This window comes from Salvia hispanica, chromosome 4 (assembly GCF_029641045.1).
Source record: "Salvia hispanica isolate PSC_SH4W2 chromosome 4, Shi_PSC_v1, whole genome shotgun sequence".
Lineage (NCBI taxonomy): Eukaryota > Viridiplantae > Streptophyta > Magnoliopsida > Lamiales > Lamiaceae > Salvia > Salvia hispanica.
In genome coordinates this window covers 42,446,890-42,467,933 of record NC_142695.1, presented here as the reverse complement: position 1 = coordinate 42,467,933, position 21,044 = coordinate 42,446,890, and the positions used below count along the sequence as shown (strand labels likewise).

General features: G+C 35.1%; 1 protein-coding gene across 1 annotated transcript; it reads right to left on the bottom strand.

Annotated features, from left to right (window-relative positions):
• Positions 1–7,904: 7,904 nt before the first annotated feature.
• On the bottom strand, positions 7,905–8,558 carry LOC148928687 (desiccation protectant protein Lea14 homolog). Its single transcript, XM_089055991.1, has one exon. It carries the CDS (start codon positions 8,527–8,529, stop codon positions 8,035–8,037), a length of 495 nt encoding a protein of 164 aa, XP_088912117.1. The 5' UTR covers positions 8,530–8,558; the 3' UTR covers positions 7,905–8,034.
• Between the last annotated feature and the right edge of the window lie 12,486 nt (positions 8,559–21,044).

Sequence of the window (21,044 nt, the reverse complement as noted above, 5' to 3'; positions counted from 1 at the left end):
AAAATGCTCACTTAGAGTGAAATGTGGAATATAGTTTATTTTTTAAAATGACAATTTTTAATTGAAATACATGTTTATGGAAAAAATATTACTCCCTCCATCCACAAAAAATAGTCATATTTGTGGATGGTACGAGTTTTAATCAGAAATTGGTAAAATAATAGAGAAGAAGAAAAGTAAGTAAAGTGAGAGGAGAAAAAAGGGATAAAGTAAGAGATAAAAGAGAAAAAGTAGGTAAAGTAAAAGAAAGTTGTTTTCGAGTGATAAAAATGAGACAAATTTTTGTGAACAACCCAAAGTGCTAAAATGAGACTATCTTTCATGGACGGAGGATGTATACACCAAAAAAAGTTGGCCTTTTTCACATATATTCTTCCATGTATCTTTATGAGGTATGACTATATTATACATTCAGGGGCTGTTTGGTTCACAAAATTATATTATTATTGAATATGTATTGTATTCCATAAATTAATGAGAAATGATTTAGAGACATAATAGCAGTGGCATAATGGGAATTTATAGTAATTGTATATCAGATTTTATTTTTAGTTAAATTAATATTTTGATATTTACTTTACTATCCTTTACATTAAATTGTACTATTATATTAATTAGAATATTAGATCTAATTAAGGAGTATTTGTTAACATTGGCCCGTTTATTTATGATGGACAATATTCATTTTGTTTCTCTACTTCTATTGCATTTATTTATGGGTATATATTTATGAGCAAATATAAAATATTAGTATAAATTTGTTGTCTTTATATATTAACATACGTCGTGAGTTTCTAATCAAATTAGTCTTTATAAGTTTTAGTGAAAATAATTTAATAAAAAATACTAGTTTTTAGTGTGCTTTATTTTTTTCACTTCCAATTTGATTTTATTAACTATTTACAAAAAAGTTTGATTTTTCTCTCCAATATTACTATAAAAATTGTTACTAGTTTATACTAATTGATTAATTAGAGTAATTTAAATTTATATTAAGCTATTTAATCAATATTAGTTATCACATTTTATTTGTCTATAAGAACAATAACTTTTTCACAAAAATCACAAAAAAAAAAATTATTCACAAAAGCAATGGCTTTTTTTTATTACAACTTTTATGCATAAAAATAAAATTTTCTATTCACAAAAATAGCTACATTTTATTCACACAAACTTGTATTCACTAGAATTGTGGAATAACTTTATTTGCAAAAATTAACTTTCATTCACAACTCTTATTCAAAAATATAACACCATCCGTTAGAACAAAATTATTTATTAATTAAAATAATACTAACTTTTACTCACTCCGTCCCGGATAATTCGGGTCACTTTGACCGGACACGGGTTTTCAGAATTGTAATGAAAAGTGGGTTGAAAAAGTTAGTGGGATGTGGGTCCTATCTTTATATATTAGTTTTATAATAAAATGTGAGTAGGAATGAGTTAGTGAAATATGTGGTCCACTACCAAAAATAGTAAAAATGAAATGAGACAAATTATGAGACAAATTATGTGGGACGGACCGAAATGGAAAACTGGGACGAATTATCCGGGACGGAAGGAGTATCTATTAAACTTATACTCCCTCCGTCCCGGCTAAGATGACACATTGCTTAGCCGACACGGGATTTTAGGAGTTATTGGTTAAAGTGTTTAATTGAAGAGAGAGAAAATGAGTATAAATATTAAAGTAGAGAGATAAAGAAAGATGGATATTTTAATAGGAGTGAGAAAAAGTGGTTGAGTGTATTAATTGGAGAGAGAAAGTTACCAAAAAAGGAAATTTGTCATCTTAGTTAGGATAAACTAAAAAGGAAAACGTGTCATATTAAGCGGGACGAAGGGAGTAGTAACTTTTAAATTTTATTTAAAAGTAATTTACTCGAAAAAAGACTTTAATACCCTTTTTGGAGGGAAAATGTAAAGCTATTTTGATTTATCCTTTTGGTCATTTTGAAAAATAGCAACCATTGGATAGAAAAAAAAAAGGCCTGGTTCTGCTTGGAATCCGGCGACGGCTCCGGCGATAGCCGGCGGGCGAGGCGACGAGAGAGATGCTGGAGATGAAGAGGAAGCGGCGACGCTACTGCTGTGTAGGATGGGTTACTGTGGCGGCAGCAGAATAAAGAGGAGCAGCCGACGGCGGTGGCGGCTGGACTCGCACGCCAGCAAGCCCACGCGGTGGCGACTGGACTAATGTGAACATATTCTTATTGCAGCTCGTGGGATAATTCTGGCCATAATCCAGCGATGCTCCGATAAACTCGACAGAATAAAGGTGGATTCTTTAGATCTATCCATTTCTGGAACCTTACAACAAAAATGGAAAATTGTAGCTGAATAATAAAGATCAACCATTGAATCGAAACAAAAACCAAACTTTCCATGACAGTCAAGGTCGAGCCCGACTCGCGACGGCAAGCTACTCTGGCGGCGGCTGGACTTCAGAGCGAGAAAGAGAGAAGTACGCCGGCAGCGCCAGCTACCCAGCTGTGCAGACCCACCAAAATCCTCCGCAAAAACCCCTCCTCCACTTGGCGACGCAGCGGTTGAGGAAAGTGGGGCGGCGGGAAGCTGGCGAGTGAGGCATGAGAGAGAAGGAAATGAGGGAAAAGAGAGAATCACCGGCGTCAGGAAATGAGGGAGCAATATGAAGAAGACGATGGAGGCTATTAAATTAGGCTATTGAGGTGTATCTATATGGGCTTGATATATAGTTGTGGGCTTCAATTATACTTTATTTGCGATCATCTAAATGGTTAGTAAAAAATTAAGGTATTTAATGGCTGATTGTTTTGATATTTGGTTATGTTAAGTAATAATTTTAATTAACTACGTTAACAAACAATATACGAATTTAGGAGTTCGAGACTATGTAAATATATTTTAAATTTAGGTTATTTAAGTATTTGTTCAATGTTAAGTATTGTATAATTTAGTTTAAGTTTAATTATTCTTTTCATCTATTATTTTGCTAAAAAGTGAATCAACATTCATTTTATTTTATACTTCATCCATACGATATTTTATTTGAATTAAGATAAAATTGATAAAGTAAAAAAGAGGAGGATTGGAAGTTAAATTGTTAAAGCAGTGTTAGTAGATAGTGAAACTGACGTTACTATTGATGTATTAATTGTCGTATATGTTGTAAATAACTTGATTTATATGGGTAATACATTGGGATAACTTTCAGTAAAGAAAAATGACTACTAATTTTATGGTAAATATTGAATTGTATCTTGAATCATATTGTATTGTATTTGAACTTACTAATTTATTACATTTTTGTTTAGCTAATGTTGGTGTATCCGTTCAAAGTTCAATAGCTACGAGTGATGGCATACTTAATCAACCTAATTCGTGTGCTGTGAATGATAGTATCATTTGTTCGTCTATCTTAAACAAAACTTATGAACTATTGTTTGGTTTGTTGTTTTTTTTTTCTAAGTTTTTCTCTTTAATCACTACTCACACATATTTTCTTTATTCATCTTATTCTAACTAACTCATACTTTTTATCATTAGTCACACATCTCTTATTTGTCATTTATTTTACTCCACTTATATCATAAATTAAAATTGTACAAAATCGATTACCAAATTTGAAATGTTATTTATTAGGAAGGAGTAAATTTTTCATTTAAAGTGGGATAAGATAAAGATTTACGTTTTTGTAAATCTTTATATTGTTTTTAATTCTTATTTTCTATATTTCGTTAGGATTTGTGTTCATTATTTGAAAATCTTATGTCCCGTGCATAGCGCGGGTGTTAACACTAGTTTACAACAATAATAGAGTTTATCATAAGCATAAAAATTATTTGTTGGAGTAATAATTTTTATTTCTTTAGAGTTATAACTTTCAATTTAAAGAAAAATATTTTTTTATTACAATAATTCTTTTATTGACAACAATAGTACAATACATTTTATTCATCAAATGATTATTTTTTTCACAATTATACTCACTCTTGAACGATAGAAAAATTAAATAACTTTTGTCCACAATAAACAAAAACTTTTGTTCGCAATAAAATAGTATTGTAGTAAATTTTATTCGTTGAAACAAATTATGTTTATTATTAGTCAAACCAATAATAACTTTTGTGTTTTAAATTGTACTTTAGTTTTGCATAAACAATAATTTAGTACCAACTTTTATTCTCATGAATAATAACTTATATTTAAAAAATTAAAGTAATAAATTTTATTCAAAAGAATAAAAATTCTATATAATAGAGTAATAAATTTTATATTTAAAAAAGTTAAAGTAATAAATTTTATTCAAAAGAATAAAAATTCTATATAATAGAGTAATAAATTTTATATTTAAAAAAGTTAATGACTTTTCATAATAAATATAACTTTTATTTGAAGAATAAAAAATTCTATTCAACGATGAAGATTAGTTCAATTGGTAGTAAGCTCCTAATCTATCCGATAAATCAAAGGGTTTGAGTCATCATCTATCCGATGAAGTTTAGTTCAATTGGTAATAAGCTTCTCATCTATCCGATGAATCAAAGGGTTCGATGATGAAAAATGACTATTGTTGCTTTAAAAATAATTAAATCTATTATTTACAATATAATTCTTATTCATGAAACAATTTTTTCCTTGAAAATAACAATATATTTTATTTATTACGATAATAAATTTTAGTAATGAATAGAATAACTTTTATTATTAAAATAATATTAATATCTTTTACTCACAAAAATTATAATTATTATTTATAAAATTAATAATTTTTATTTATAAGAACAATCATTTTTAATTTTATATTTTAAAAATTTTATGAGCATTTCCCATAAAATTATCCAACGTACATTTAATAATACTCTAATTAAGATTTTAAATTGCCTAATTAAAATTATGAGTATATAATGCAAGCATGTGTTAAATTTCATAATTTAAGACTTGTATTTCTAAAATAATAATAGGGCAAATTAGTCGCAATATAAAATATGATTATGGTAAAATGAAATAGGGATATTATGATGAGAAATGTTTTGGAGACATAATGGCAATCCCATAATGGGGTTGAATTGGTAATTGTACATCATATTTTAGTTTCAATTAAATTTTTATTTTATGTATGTACTTTATTACCCTTGCATTAATGTATTTATTAAAGACACCTATTTATGGACATAGATTAACTTATGCATATTTTATTACGCATTTAATGATATACGTGTGTCATATAATCTTTTTAAAATATGATTAGATATTTTTTTTTTATCTCTTCTCCTAATATTAACTCATATACATTTAATTAACATTCTAAAGCTATATGTTCTTTATATTCTTAATTAATTCATTGATATATGGTACATTAAAATAATCTAAAATGATAAAAGTGGATTCATCCAATTATTTTTGTACTAAACAATAATTTATTGATTTTTAATTTTTGAAATTTTACACTCAAATATCAATAAAAAAATAATCATATATTTCTTAACTTATCTATTTTATATTTAAAAGCTATATAATATATTTTCATTTATAAAAATATTAGAGTTATAAGCTCAATTAAAATAAAAAGAAATTATTAACACAAAAATAAAAAAGATAATGTAAAAGAAAGCTTCATCATAATGACTAGTATAAAATTTAAATCTGAATAAGAAAATTATTTAATTATTTAAATTTTACCATATATTAAATAAATAATTTCATTGCTATTGCATTGATAAAATATTTTAGAATATTTAACAAAAAGAACAAACTATGAAAGAATAGCACAAAGAACAAAGAAAAAACTAAAAATTACACTACAAATTTATTAATAAATGCTATTTATTCAAAAAGTATATATTTTACAATTATATATAATGATTTAGTGAAGCAGTGTGTTAATTAACACTATGATAATTAATTCACTAAATTACTAACTATTTATTTAAAATAATAGTATTAAATTGACATGACGAACGAAATATATTTCTTTGAAATTTTTGGAATTATGTTACTTTAATCCATGATTCAAGTTTATCTCCAACCAATGATATGCATTTAGATAAGGATATTTAATGTTAGGGTAAATTAGTTACAATATTGATTATATTTATGGAAAAAAAATATAAGGATATTATGGCATGGAGACATTATGTCTCTAAATCACTACTCTATTATGATATAGAGACATATATCTCTAAATCACTATCCATAGAAAATATATCTATGTCAAAATGCCATAAGAGTATTATGGCATGGAAACTCTCTAAATCACTGTTCTTAAAATAATTACTCAATTTAATCTCATATGGATAATATCTCATATGGATAATATAGTAATTATTATTTATGGCAATTGAACGAACCTTTATTATAAGATAAGGTATGAGGTATCTTTATGAGGTATGACTATATTATACATTCAATGAAAAAATATTATACATTTATTGATTGTAATGGCGGCAACGCCGGCAACCGCAAATAACTTTTTGTTTATTTTTCTCCTTTATTTTGTTATCCCTTCCAATTAAAGTTTATTAAGTACATCTATAAACCGACGGCTTTCAATAAAGTTTTTTTTTTCAATCAATAATGGTATCAACTAAAAGTCTAAAATTAATCAATCTAATTTTGAAAACTTTCTTACTATAATTAATTATTATCATACTATCAACTTATTTACGACTTTCTAATAGCTTTCATCACGAGAACTACTTTTTTTAGATAAATGAAGAGCACCCATAATGGAGGCTATCGGATAGGCTAGCCGATCGCGGGCGCTAGCCGATCGCTGGCCAATTCGCTAGCCTCCATTACGGCAATTTAGGCTAGCCGATCGGCGAGCTCTAGGCGATTTGCGGGCACTAGCCGACCGCTGGCCGCCGCATTAGGCTCAATTTCGGCTAGCCGGTTACATTTTTTAAATATATTTTTTTATGTATTTTTTTTATTTATTGCATTTTTAATGTATTTTTTATGTATTTTTTTTATTGCATTTTTAATGTATTTTTTTTATGAATTTTTTTAATTATGTAATTTTTTTAGGATGTACCTTTTATTAATATATATAAAATTATTGCATTTTTTAATGTATTTTTTTTTAAATTAGTGAGGAGTAGAGTGCAGCGGGGGCTCGTGTGTGGAAGCTCGATTTTTTTTAATCATGTAATTTTTTTTAATTAATGTACTTTATTAAAAAAAAATGAAATTAATGAATTTTTCCGTATATGTGTCGTAAATTTAATGTCGTATTTTATGTTTAATTCCGTAAATTTAGTTGTTTTTTTTAATAGTGTTGATGATGTGGCTAGCCTGTGGCTAGTCTATTGCTTTTGTCCAATTGCTGGTAAATTTAATTCAATAAATTAATATGTCTCGTAAATTTAGTTGTTTTTGAATTATTTTTATCACGGCTAGCCTGTGGCTAGCCTATTTGGTTAAAATGATGATGTGACAGGTGGAATTTTAGTGTTGATGACGTGGCAGGGAGAGAGAGTGTAAGTACTATATATGTTTAATTTCCTAGTTTTATCAATGAAATATATTCTTATAGGTTAAAATATAATTATAAAACTTACACATTATCTTAAGGAGTAGTATTTTCAAATTATGAATTGATACCAGAAATATATTTAAATTTTAAAATGATTTCAATAAATATTTTCGAAATCTACAATTTGAAACCTGTAATATATTTGAAATTAAAAAATACTTATAAAATTGAGTACCTGACAAATACATACTACTACTATAAATTCATCATTATTTTCAGTTGTGTATTTTAATGCTAAATTTTGATTGGTCAAATATGAATTCTAATACTATTAGCTTATTAGAATATAAATATTGTAACTTGAAATTTAATTTCAATTTCATTATAAAAAACACAGTCTAAATAAATTAACCTCAAACATTTGATTTAAAAGCAAAAGATATTGAAATATCAAATTACTGATTTATTTCATTCTCTCCCATGCAAACAAATGTGGAGAGAAATCGTTGTCTCGAAACCACTGTGATGATAACTGGTAAATAACATCAAACAAAGAAAATGAAAAACCTTCTCTATTTGGTCACGACCTTCTCATTAGTCTCACCCGATGATCCAGAGAAAAAGTCGGAAACGGTTGGCAGCTTCATCTCCCCCTTATACGAGATCGGAATGGTGAAATTCCCGACGACGGGGAGATCGATGATGAGGCCTAGCTCCAGGCAATAATCGATGTCCCAATCGCCGCCGATGTCGCGGACGAGGCTGACGGCGGCGCTGTGCGGCACCTTGACGGTGACCTCGAGCAGCGTGCTGGCGCTGGCCTTGAGAGATCCGGGGTCGGGGATGGTGCCGGAGGCGACCACCCTCTCGTTGCTCTTCACGGCGTAGGCGATCTGGCAGATCGGGATGGGGACGCTGTAGGGGTTGGCGACGGAGACCTTGGCGAGGAGAGTGATTCCGTCGAGGCCGAAGCCTTTCAGATCTACATCCGCCACCGTCGCCTCCGGCACCGGCACGTTCGCGATCTTATCGGAGACGTAGTTCTTTGCCTTCTCAATTAGGTCCATTTTGTTGATCTTTTTTCAAATTGGGGATGGATTTACATTTTACACTGCAAGCTCATTATATATATATATACACACACCGCATACGTGTGTGCGTGTGGGGTCCGCGTGTGCGAACGATTTTAATTGGACGCGTTTGTTTGAAAAAAGGGGCCCCGCGTTTTACGATCTCTGCTTAATTAAGCAAAGGAGCATTCAAGGATATATTCATATAATATTCATACATAAAATATGATGCACTTATTGATATAACTAAAATATTATTGTGAGTGAAAATTGCTATCCATTTCTAGAATCTTGCAATAATATAGTAACATACTGTATTATTTAATCAATATTAGGAATATGTACCATATTAAAGTAAAACATGGTCTGGATATTGCACAAGTATAAATAAATATATTAAAATTAATTACCTTCAAATCCTAGTATTCTAGATTTTGATATAGACACGGGATTGAATAACAAAAAACAAAATTACAATAGAAATCATGGTCAACATAGTAGTGTGTATATATAGAAATCAAGTCAAACGACTTTGTTTTGATAGTTTTTGAAACTTATTTGTGACATAGTAATAATTTTACCCCTCAAATAAAGTAAAAAAAAATATCTCATTCACTCCTTTTTCGTGAATTCGTACACTGTACTAATTTCGCTTCTCCATAATTATATCGTGGGTTTGTCATTGCCAACCATTAAATTGCCTACTTTTTTTTTTTTTTATTTAGAAATGACTCGAAGTACAATGTCCCGCTTTTTCAAACCCTAATTTTTGTGACGTGGAAATTTTTACATTAAATGCTTTTAATGCTATGATTATGTGGAATTAAATGATGAGTGATTTGTTGCAATATTCTTTGTGACCTAATTGTGATATGGAGTTGAGTTTGAGTTGAATAGTCAAACTTGTTGAATATGTGATGTAGCTATTGAATAGTCAATATTGTGGAAAATATTGTGGCCGTGGAATGGTCAAAGTCGTTGGAAAATGTGAAGTGGAGGTGGAAATTCGAATATGTGGATATTTTAATGTGGGGAGAAATAATAATTGTGGTGAATTATTTTCCTAAAGGATGAGTGAGAATTAAATAGGAGCATTATTTAATTATGTGGAATTTTCGACCACTCCTATTTATTGGAAAGAGATCCTATTTTTCTTGGATTTAATTATTGCTTGGGATAATTATCCGAATTAAATCCAAAGTCCGAATATTCCTATTTAATTGATGAAATTTTCGGCCCCTATCATTGTTTCATGGAGATTTTCGAAAATCTCTTATTATGGGAGAAGGGATTGTTTTTATTATATTATTTGATCTCTTGTTTATTCTCTTCCATAAATAAATTCAAATATCCTAGCATATCTTGCCAAATCTAAGGAGATCTTACCATATCCTAATTTAAATAGGATTTTTATTAAATCCCTTTGAGGAATTGAAACTACACGCCTATTCCATATTTAATTGGGGAGATTATTATTTATATTATGCTCCGTGATATTTTATTTTACTCCGTGAAATATTCAAATTAAATCATAGGCTAATTTAATAGCCTAGAATTTGAAATCCCCTATTTTCTCCTAGTAAATCACGCCAAATTCAACCAACAAATCTCTTCCAAATCTTGATTTATTTAATTATTAGATTATATCTTGCACTCTATAAATAAGAGTGAGAAACCTAACCCTAGCATCACTAAATCACGCCCCCACTCCCTCAATCTCGATCTCTCTCTCTTTCCCACTCTCTCAAATTTTTCTCCTACTTTCTCCATTAATTCTTCATCTTTTGGAGAAGGATTGAAGCTGCAATTCGAGAATTTGTTGAAGAATCAAGATCCTACTTGTTTTCTACTGATTGTTCTATTGAAAAGGTATTTTTATTTTTGATCTTCTCTTCTTCTACCGATCAATCGGTGTTCTTGAGTCCACATGCATTTAGAACGAGTGAATGGGAAATTAATCGGTGAATTTGGATGCATGTGTATGTGTTGTGACCGTGTGTGTGTGTGTGTGTGCACGCCTCGGTAGGCATGCACATGTGAGGGGTGTGTGTGCGTGTGTTGTGTGTGGAAAACACTCATGCGTGACACGATTTGATGTTTAATCTAGAGTGTGTGTGTGGATAAAAACGGTATGATAATCGTACTTTGATTTTGAATGGGAATATTGAAAATAATCGATGGGAAAGGGAAACGTGAGATCATGCATGATTTTGATCCATGATTGAGACTTATTTGAAATATATGAACTAAAGGTGATAGTTCGCGTTCCCGGTGTGATAACAAGAAGAAGTGCATATTTTGAAATCGAAGGAAATCGAGGTGGGCTTTATTATTAAACACTTCTATGTTGCAAATTTATGATATTGGAGAAATAAGGGTGGATTAAACTGTTATGCCATGCCTATGATTATTTTGGATATTGTGTGTGCCTGATGCCTAGATTGTGAGTACGCTCCATTAGGCTATAGGGCTATAAAAACGAATTCGGGTCTGAGTAGGGCCGCAAACCCTATCAGGCTAGTGTACACGGGAGATCGGGAGCCGTCCTTGCTAGTCAGCCGGTCTCGTGGGCGAAAGTGTGACCACAATTCGTCGCACCATATGAAATGATGATTGATGAGAAAATGGGAGGTATTGTTTGACTGGTCAGTCCATGAAATATTTTGTGATACTCGATGCTATCTTTTTAATTAAATGCTAAACCTCGAGTTCACTATGGTAAGGGTGGCATAACTATAAAATGTTTTGGCATGAGTCCACTGAGTATGTTTAAAATACTCAGCCCTGCATGTGTTTTCCCTATGTGCAGGTTGAGCGGCGATGGGCGGTCGGTGGTGTTGAGACAGTTGAATCGCATAATACAGATGGTTGGGATTTTGAGTGTAGTCGTGTCTTCATACATGGCTTCGCTTCTCTTGGAAATGCTTCCGTTGAATATTTTGAAACTTATTATCTTTGGTTGGTTTGAACTTATTTTCTTCGAATTAGAATATGGCGAATTATTGCGTTTTGTTGGAATTACAATAAACCCTTGACTTTTGAGCTTAGCCTATGATAGCTATTAAATCTTGTTTTTCGTATTTAAAGCCGTTGACTTATTGCCTTGATCTTCATTAAACACTTGGTCAAATCTCTTTAAATGAAACCCTAGTCTACATTCTTTTCACCTTAAGTTCGCCAAGTTAACAGTCGCCGTATTTATTACACCCTAGAAATGCCGGGTTGTTACAGTTGGTATCGGAGCCTTAGTTCTTTCCGCTCTGGACCCAAGAGTCTTGTTGAAATAAAATCTGAAATTTGTGGGAATTGATTAAATAATATCGTCGAAGACTCAACACCACGACTCGTCTCCGCTCAACCATGAAGAATGAGGTAACCCGTATCTTTGAATATTGATTTGAATTATGAAATGTGGGAAGTTGAAGCGAATGGGAGTTGTTGTGATATTTGGAAATTTGTGTTGGAATATAAAATGATGATTATGCATGCATGCGAAATTGCAAAGTGTGATTATGCAAAACAAATGATGAATGTTGTTATGCAAGTGACTAAATGTTAAGAACGTTATGAGTTGAACGAATAAAAACTCTATGGGAATTCTATATAAATGGTGATTGCGTGATTGTTCGATGAACAACGTTATGAGTTGAACTTGCGCATGCTATGTTTAGTTGTAAATCGTGTTGTGATTGGAAAATTTGAATGACGATATCGAACTTGGAGGCATAAAAACGCCGAATGCGAGGCGAACGACTTGCGAGAACGAAACTGCGAACTACCGAAATGCGAAGAATATATATATATACAAACCATTTGCCTCGGAAATGAAATTCCGTTTATTCTAGATATGATATTATCTTTACACCTCCATCGTTCGACCCATATATATACATATCCATCGTACTGTCAGCATCATTTGAAACCTCATACACTATTGATATTTTCTTCGATCCTTGTTCTGATGCTGAGATTTCTTTTGTAGATGCCTAACCGGTATTACGCACCGATGCGCGACCGTTATGCGAAGAACAAGGTTTTCCCTGTCAAAACCTACCAAGATTTTGAGTGGGATGGAAAGTCCTTTCTCCTAACCTACGTCACTGAATTCTACGATCGCTGGATGGATGCATACGCGTATGGATGAGCTACCCATCACGCGGGGATCTCGAAATTGATCCACAGCCTACCTTCTCCATGGAGTGAATGGACTGCTCAAGCTGCGTTACCGTTTACGTGGTTTAGTCCGCCCGAGTACAAGCCGCGAGGCGATATGATTGGCTTGATTGGAGTGCTAGCTACTCCCAGCCATGGCAGCTGCAAGGGATGGACCGCCGCTTAGTCCCCCAGCGCACAAGTATCCGCCGAGTCAGGCCCGTCGATGGAGATATCGTCGTGATAAGGAGCCGCATGTGGATCGTGTCCCTACTAAACCAAGGCTTAGGACTCATACGTCTAACCCGTTGGTCATAAATGGGAACGTGGAGGACATGCGTGCGATAACCCCTCCGCCCCCGGATGTTGGTGGATCAAGCGAGGACAAGGAACCTTATGAGGAAGGACATGATTTGGACATGGGAAATGTTGATGAGGATGAGGACCCCGAGGAGGATATGAATGATATTGACTAGGAGTGTTGGTCGTGGAAAACATTGTTTTGCTTCCCCCATATTTTTTATTGTTTTGCTAAACTTTTGCCGTACCTTTCTATTTCTTTTTTTTTTTAATTCCGTTGATACTAAGACCTCATTGAGGCAATGTTTTGATTGATATGCTATGGGGAGGATTTTTTTATTACTCACTACCTTATGATGCAATGGATTCCCATATTGTTATTCTCATGCCATTGTGGAAAATTATCTATCACTATGTTATCATGCCATCATATTATCGCACCACTATCCTTGAAAACCTTATTGCGCCCTATACTTGCCACTTAAATTGCATAATTGCCTCTTGATTACAATTTCCTTGTTGATAAGGACCAATGATTCTTTTGATACCCTATGGTGCAACCGATTTTTTTGATGATCATGCTTTGACACTACTTGTGAAACCCATCTATGTGACGAACTTTTGCTTGGCCAGATACACCAAAACAATTGTCCAATGCGCCTTGTTATACCATGCGACTGTTGCTAGAATTTTGAGAATAATCCGTGTATTGATAAATCAGAATGCCGCCAAGACGCAATAACCGTCAACCGACACCTCCGCCTTCGAGCGAGGAGAGTGTGACGCAGTCAATTCAGACACCGCCGTCTCCTCCACCCCTGGTTAATCGGGAAATAGTGAAGCTGTTCTTGGAGCAGAAACCACCTGCGTTTGATGGACTTGGAGAACCGGCCAAGGCTGAATCATGGATCCGCACGATAGAGCGTATCTTCGCAATCTTGGGATGCAATGATAGGGAACGGATGAGTTGCGTTACTCACCAACTAATCGAGGCAGCCGACTTTTGGTGGGATACTAGAACAAAGACCCTGACACAAGGTCAAGTGGAAGCAATGACGTGGGAAGATTTCAAGACTGAATTGTACAACAAGTATGTGCCGAAGAGCTACCGGAAAGCAAAGGCATCCGAGTTCCATAATCTGACTCAAGGACGCATGACTGTGACCGAGTACGATCGAGCGCTCAATAGCATGACCCGATACGCCCCTGATCAAGTCGACACTGACGAGAAGCTGTCCGACAAGTTCCATGAGGGACTAAGGTCCGACATAAAGATGTCGTTGGCCAGTCGAGGGAGACTCACCTACGCTAAAGCGTTGGCACTCGCGTTGGATATTGAGGCAGCAATGCCTAGAGAGAGAGCAAAGGAGAACTCTACACCGTCCTTACCCCCATCACATTGATGCACTTTTTATTTGCACTATAAATACCTGCAAGTATACAGAGTAGGTATAGTATAGCAAAAGGTTAGTACCGGGTATCGAACACGGGGAAGATGTACACAAAGTGTCTATCTTCTACTAGAACTCAATTACTATCTGGAGAAACAAGAATTTTTTGTAACTTTTTGAAAACAGTAAATATTAAAAACAGTAAACAACTAAATGCAAGCAAATCACGGAGAGAAAAGTATAGAGATAAGGGGAATTCCACGGATGTGCTTTCGCTTTTATGGTTATACAAATTCCAAACTACAATACCCTAGCACAGTTAATACTTTGAAAGGACGAGTCACCTAGCTTATGCTCATGCGATACAAACGTTGATTACTAACATTAGGGTTGTCAATCCTAACACGTAACTCCAAAAAGCTCCTAAGACCCTTGAAAAGTCGTCACTCTCAATTAACAGTGCCGTTTTAAAGGAAGCTAACTGTAGTGTCTACTAAGTGGATCTAACTCGCTAGAACTCTGTCACAGTTATGAAGCAAGTTGTATTGAATCATACATAATTGTGTCACTCAATTATGAAGCATCATGATTAACTTAGGGAAGAAACAAAGTAAAAACAAAACGGATATTAAATAGAAAATGGAATTGTATAACCAAAGTTGCTACTAACACATCCCTAGAATCCTATGAGTTTAGTTACACATGACTGAATAAACTAAAAACATAGATTGAAGGGAGAGCAATCTGAACATAAAACTAAAGCAAATAAAACCCGTAGGTTGAATCCTTGTCGTTCTTGATGTTCTTGAAATCCTTCTTCAACTCCTTGCACAATTGAAGTACTCTAGCTTTTGATCTCTATGAATGTGTTCTTGTTGTGTGAAAAAAAACTCTCTTTTGATGAAGCTTGAGGTCCTATTTATAGGGGAAGATTATTCCTCATCATAGAAGGAAAAGATCTTCAAAATTTGGTAAATCTTGGAGCAAATCTAGGGCTGGTCGGATTCACCGCCTTTCTCCGGCGGGCCGCCGCACTTTGGCCGGCGGTCGCCGCGTTGGAGTCCAGAGACTCTGACCCTTCGGTGGCGGACCGCCACATGTCCTCCGGCGGTCGCCGGGTGAGACTCTTCTCCTAGCGTAAATTTCCGAGGCGGGCCGCCACATAGCCCTGACCGCCGGGCGCCGGCGGTCGCCGTACAACTTCGCGGCGGTCGCTGGTCGCCGTCTGACTCCAGATTTCCAGACTATGCGTTTTTACTCCCCTTTTCGGCTCAAATATGCACATTTCTCACAAAACACGTCAAAATACCAAAATGTATAGAATATGCAAATAATGGACATGTAGAGTGATTTTGATAACAAAAACGGACCAAATAATGGCCTTAAAACAGTGCAAAATCCGGGCGTATCAACTCCCCCAAACTTACATTTTTGTTTGTCCTCGAACAAAACACTAAAGACACAAGAATAGACGCACGGAATGCACAAGGACTAGACGTCATAATTGCCTCAAAAGATGAAAGAATAGATTAAGCATGGATTAACACAATCAAATCAAGCAAGGCTTAATAGTGCACTTTCATTACAAACTCGTGGAACACCTTGAATTCAAGCACTCACATGTGGCAAACATCCAAAGATGGGAAGTGTTCTTTCTCTCACTCTCAAAGTGTATAAAGGTAAAGTGTAAATCACTCAAATCATGCATCATGCCAAGTTTACCATAGGCTTGCTCAAAGTCTAATCCCTCCTCTACTCAATGTGATTAAGCATCAAAAGTCCGAAAGGTCTTTCTTTTCGGTTGTAACGTAGGCTCTTTGGTAGGTGAGGAATATTTGGCTAAAAAGTGACTCAAATATAAAAATATCCCAAGTAGAGTTAGGATGACTCCACTTTTCTAAAACTTAAGGCACTTCTAACACTTTATTTTTCTCCTTCAATTTACTTTCAATCCTTTGATTTTATTTTCTTTTCACAACCTTTCACACATTTTTTCTCTTTTTTTTTTCTTTTTTTTTTTTTACACATCCTTTCTTTTTTTTTCCTAAGATCAAGCACATATTTGGAATTTTTCTCAATTTCACAACTTGTACTTTCTTAATATTAAGCACACTACTTTTTATACTTTCCTCCTTATCTCTCCAATTCCTTTACAAAAGAAGATAACAAAAACTATACTAACCCAAGGAATTGTCCCCCCATTTATTTTGGCTTCCAAAGAAAAGGCTCAAAGGCTCAAAATTGGCTCCAAGGGAAAAATTTGAGAGGGTCGAAAATTTTGGATATAAAAGTAGCTAAGAAAAGACGGCCTAACATCCTCCTAAATCAACTTAAACACTATGTAAACTTAGGCAGACTAGGAGCAAGTTCTAGAAACATATACATGCATACAGATAAATCACACAAGAAAGAATTTAAGGCTCAAATCTCACAAGGTAGAAGCACGATTCAAGGCGAACAAGCAATTCACTAATTATGCACCTTTTCACCCAACCATCATATCAAAACGTTAAGCCACACTTAAACATGGATGGAATATAATATCATTGGCAACTCGGTCTAATGTGTCCCTAAGCATGCGTGTTTCTAAGTTCTTCATGTTATGTTCATGACATGGATTCAAGAAAACATTTTTAGAACACAAAAATCTCCTACGGGATTTTGAAAAATTAAAGCAAAAACAAACAAAAAGAAAACCCTAAACTCACGGTCCACCACTTCATCCCCCCAAACTTATTTACAACAAAGTGTAAAATAAGTTTGTAGAGTCGGTAGGGGCGTGAGTATACTACTGAAAAAAAAACGTACCCTGAAAAATTTCGCGTAGAGGTTGAGCGGGGCGAAAATTCGAAGAATTTCGAAAAATCGCGCTGGAAAATTGTGCCCAGGTGGCGGTCGGCCGCAGCTGTTCGGCGGTCGCCGCACGTCAAAGATGCTTTCCAGCGTTCAGGTGGCGGACCGCCGCAGAGCTTGCGGCGGTCGCCACGGAGAGGTCAAAACCTGCGAAAATTTTTGCAAAGCACAAAATTAAACCAAAACCAAAAATACTTAAAATTAAAGCAAAAATTTTCAAAAATGGTTGGGTTGCCTCCCAACAAGCGCTTATTTTTCGTCTTTAGCTTGACGTTCTTTGAAGCTCATGAGTTATCCCCCATCGTGAGGATTCCTTTGGGATGCCTTTGTACCAACAATCTTAGTCTCTGCCACCGCGAATGGAACCAACTTGTTGAGAACTTTCTTCCACCATTTGAATTTTCCATTCGAGGTTTTGATCACGTAGATTTCAGGGTCATCTTGAGGTGGAGTCTTCTTCCTCTTCTTTCTCTTAGGCTTTTCCTGCAAGATAGGCTTAGTAGGATTAGGCTCGCCCTTTTTAGGAGCTTGAGGTAAAGTGTTAACAATGAAAATAGTAGGGTTAGAAGGATCTTCCCCTCCAAATGGATCATAAGGCTTAGACAAATCGGTCACCATGACCTCCCTGCAATCATGCTCCATCTTAGCTTGTTTCGCCTCTTCATACTTAAGCATCGCGCTTTCGATGTTGTAGGTCGACTTTCCTCCATGGTCACTTATTGTGATTTCTCCTCTACCTACATCAATAAGAGCTTTGCATGTGGCTAGAAAATCTCTGCCTAAGATTAGAGGTACATTCTTGTCTACTTTCATATCAAGAATAATGAAGTCGGCAGGAAAGATGAAATCGTCTACCTTTACCAAGACATCCTCAATCATACCCACCGTTTTGATGGCCGTGTTATCGGCCAACCTTATGGTCACATCCGAGGTCTTGAGTGGCCCGATGTTGAGCTTTTCATAGTACTTCAGCGGCATGATGTTGATGCTTGCTCCCAAATCACAGAGGGCCTTATCAACTTTTCCTTCTCCAATTCGGCACCTAATGATGAACTGGCCCGGATCTCTTTGCTTCACTGCCCTTTCCTTTTGGATGATCTCGCTGCAATGATGCGGTAGCTTAAGGTCGGCTTTAGTCGGCTTTTTCTTCCTCATTACCGCCTCCCTTAGTAGCTTTGCATACTTTGGTATCTCCTGCAACGATTCAACAAGTGGAATGTTAGTATGGACCTTGCAAAACATGTTAAGGAATTGCTTGAACTTCCTCTTTGGCTGAAAAGGGAGTACAATCCCGTTGTGCCGCACGAGCTCCTGCTTAGTGGACGATTCTTCCGTCTCAGTGGCGGGCCGCCGCGGGGTCTGCGGCGGTCCGCTGGGTGTCGGGCAGTCCTCAAATTTTGTTCCGGAGGTGCTGCCTTCGTCCTTCTTCTGCTTTGCGACCCACTTCTTGTTTATGTCCGCCACTCGTGCTGCTGCCTTTCCCTTGTCTTCTTCAAGTTTCTTGTGGACTTGGTCCATTAGAGTTTGAATGTTCATGACGGCAGTGGTAATTGTACTTATTCCTTGCTCGAGGTTGTTCACTCTCTCCTCTATAAATCCAATCCTGGCCTCATTGTTTCTTCTATCCTCAAGCATCACCTCCAAGATCTTTTGGATGCCCATCTCATATTTTTCTCCATTGGTAGGTGGCTCCACTCCTTTTTCTTTGCTCACATTGAACCCCCCATTTTGGACATATTTAACATCTTTGATGACATTCCCCTCTTTGCCTGTAGCTTCTAATTTTTCAAGTCTTGCTCTGATGGATGCCAATTCTTGAGATGTCTCATTCCCACATGGTCTCTTCACTGCATCTAGCCTTTCAGCTTTGTGCTTCTCTTTGGACCAACCCCGACTGTTGGTAGCTAATTCCTCTATCACCTCCATAGCAGCAACTCCTCCTTTCCTCAAGAATCCCCCATTCGCCCCTGAATCCAATAAACTAGAGATTTTTTCGTTAAACCCATTATAAAGGATTCCTACCTGATGGTCTATTCCAAAACCATGGTTCGGGCATTTGCTGAGGAGAGTTTTGAAACGTGCGAGAGCTTCATATAGAGGCTCATCGGATCCTTGCATGAATTGAAAAATCTCACACTTAAGCTTAAGGATGGTGCCAGGCGGGTAGTACTTGTCGAGAAAGAGTACCACTAGATCCTTCCAATTGGTGGTTTTATCTGTAGACAGACAATCATACCATTCTTTAGCAGCATCAGTTAAGGAAAAGGGAAAAAGTCTTACCCTCACAATATCATCATCAACACCATTGATCTTGATTGAATTAGCTATTTCCACAAACTTGGTGAGATGTCGATTCGCGTCCTCATTATTTCTTCCTGCGAAGGCATTTTGTTCAACCCTATTGATTAAGGGTATCCCCAACTTGAAGTTATTGGCCTCTATCCGCGGACCTGCAGGAATGTCCACAATGTTACCATGACTAAACATATTCAAGACTGGAACTACCTCCCTTGCTCGTTTTTCTTTTTCAGCTTTTGCCCGAGCTCTCTCTGCTCGCATCTCTTCCACCTCCTTTCGGAGGGAGATGATAAGATCGTGGTTGGTAGGCTCCGCCATCTTATTTTCTCCACAAGATACGTAAATCTGCACAACCTGCAGAAACTAAAAAAAATATATATAAATAAATAAAAATAAAATAAAAACGAAAATAAAATAAAAAAAAATAAAATAAAAATTGAAAACAGTAAAATCCAAAGTAGTAAAATTATCCGTTTGAAGATATCACTCGAAAGTGAATTGTCTTCCCCGGCAACGGCGCCAAAAACTTGATGCACTTTTTATTTGCACTATAAATACCTGCAAGTATACAGAGTAGGTATAGTATAGCAAAAGGTTAGTACCGGGTATCGAACACGGGGAAGATGTACACAAAGTGTCTATCTTCTACTAGAACTCAATTACTATCTGGAGAAACAAGAATTTTTTGTAACTTTTTGAAAACAGTAAATATTAAAAACAGTAAACAACTAAATGCAAGCAAATCACGGAGAGAAAAGTATAGAGATAAGGGGAATTCCACGGATGTGCTTTCGCTTTTATGGTTATACAAATTCCAAACTACAATACCCTAGCACAGTTAATACTTTGAAAGGACGAGTCACCTAGCTTATGCTCATGCGATACAAACGTTGATTACTAACATTAGGGTTGTCAATCCTAACACGTAACTCCAAAAAGCTCCTAAGACCCTTGAAAAGTCGTCACTCTCAATTAACAGTGCCGTTTTAAAGGAAGCTAACTGTAGTGTCTACTAAGTGGATCTAACTCGCTAGAACTCTGTCACAGTTATGAAGCAAGTTGTATTGAATCATACATAATTGTGTCACTCAATTATGAAGCATCATGATTAACTTAGGGAAGAAACAAAGTAAAAACAAAACGGATATTAAATAGAAAACGGAATTGTATAACAAAAGTTGCTACTAACACATCCCTAGAATCCTATGAGTTTAGTTACACATGACTGAATAAACTAAAAACATAGATTGAAGGGAGAGCAATCTGAACATAAAACTAAAGCAAATAAAACCCGTAGGTTGAATCCTTGTCGTTCTTGATGTTCTTGAAATCCTTCTTCAACTCCTTGCACAATTGAAGTACTCTAGCTTTTGATATCTATGAATGTGTTCTTGTTGTGTGAAAAAAAACTCTCTTTTGATGAAGCTTGAGGTCCTATTTATAGGGGAAGATTATTCCTCATCATAGAAGGAAAAGATCTTCAAAATTTGGTAAATCTTGGAGCAAATATAGGGCTGG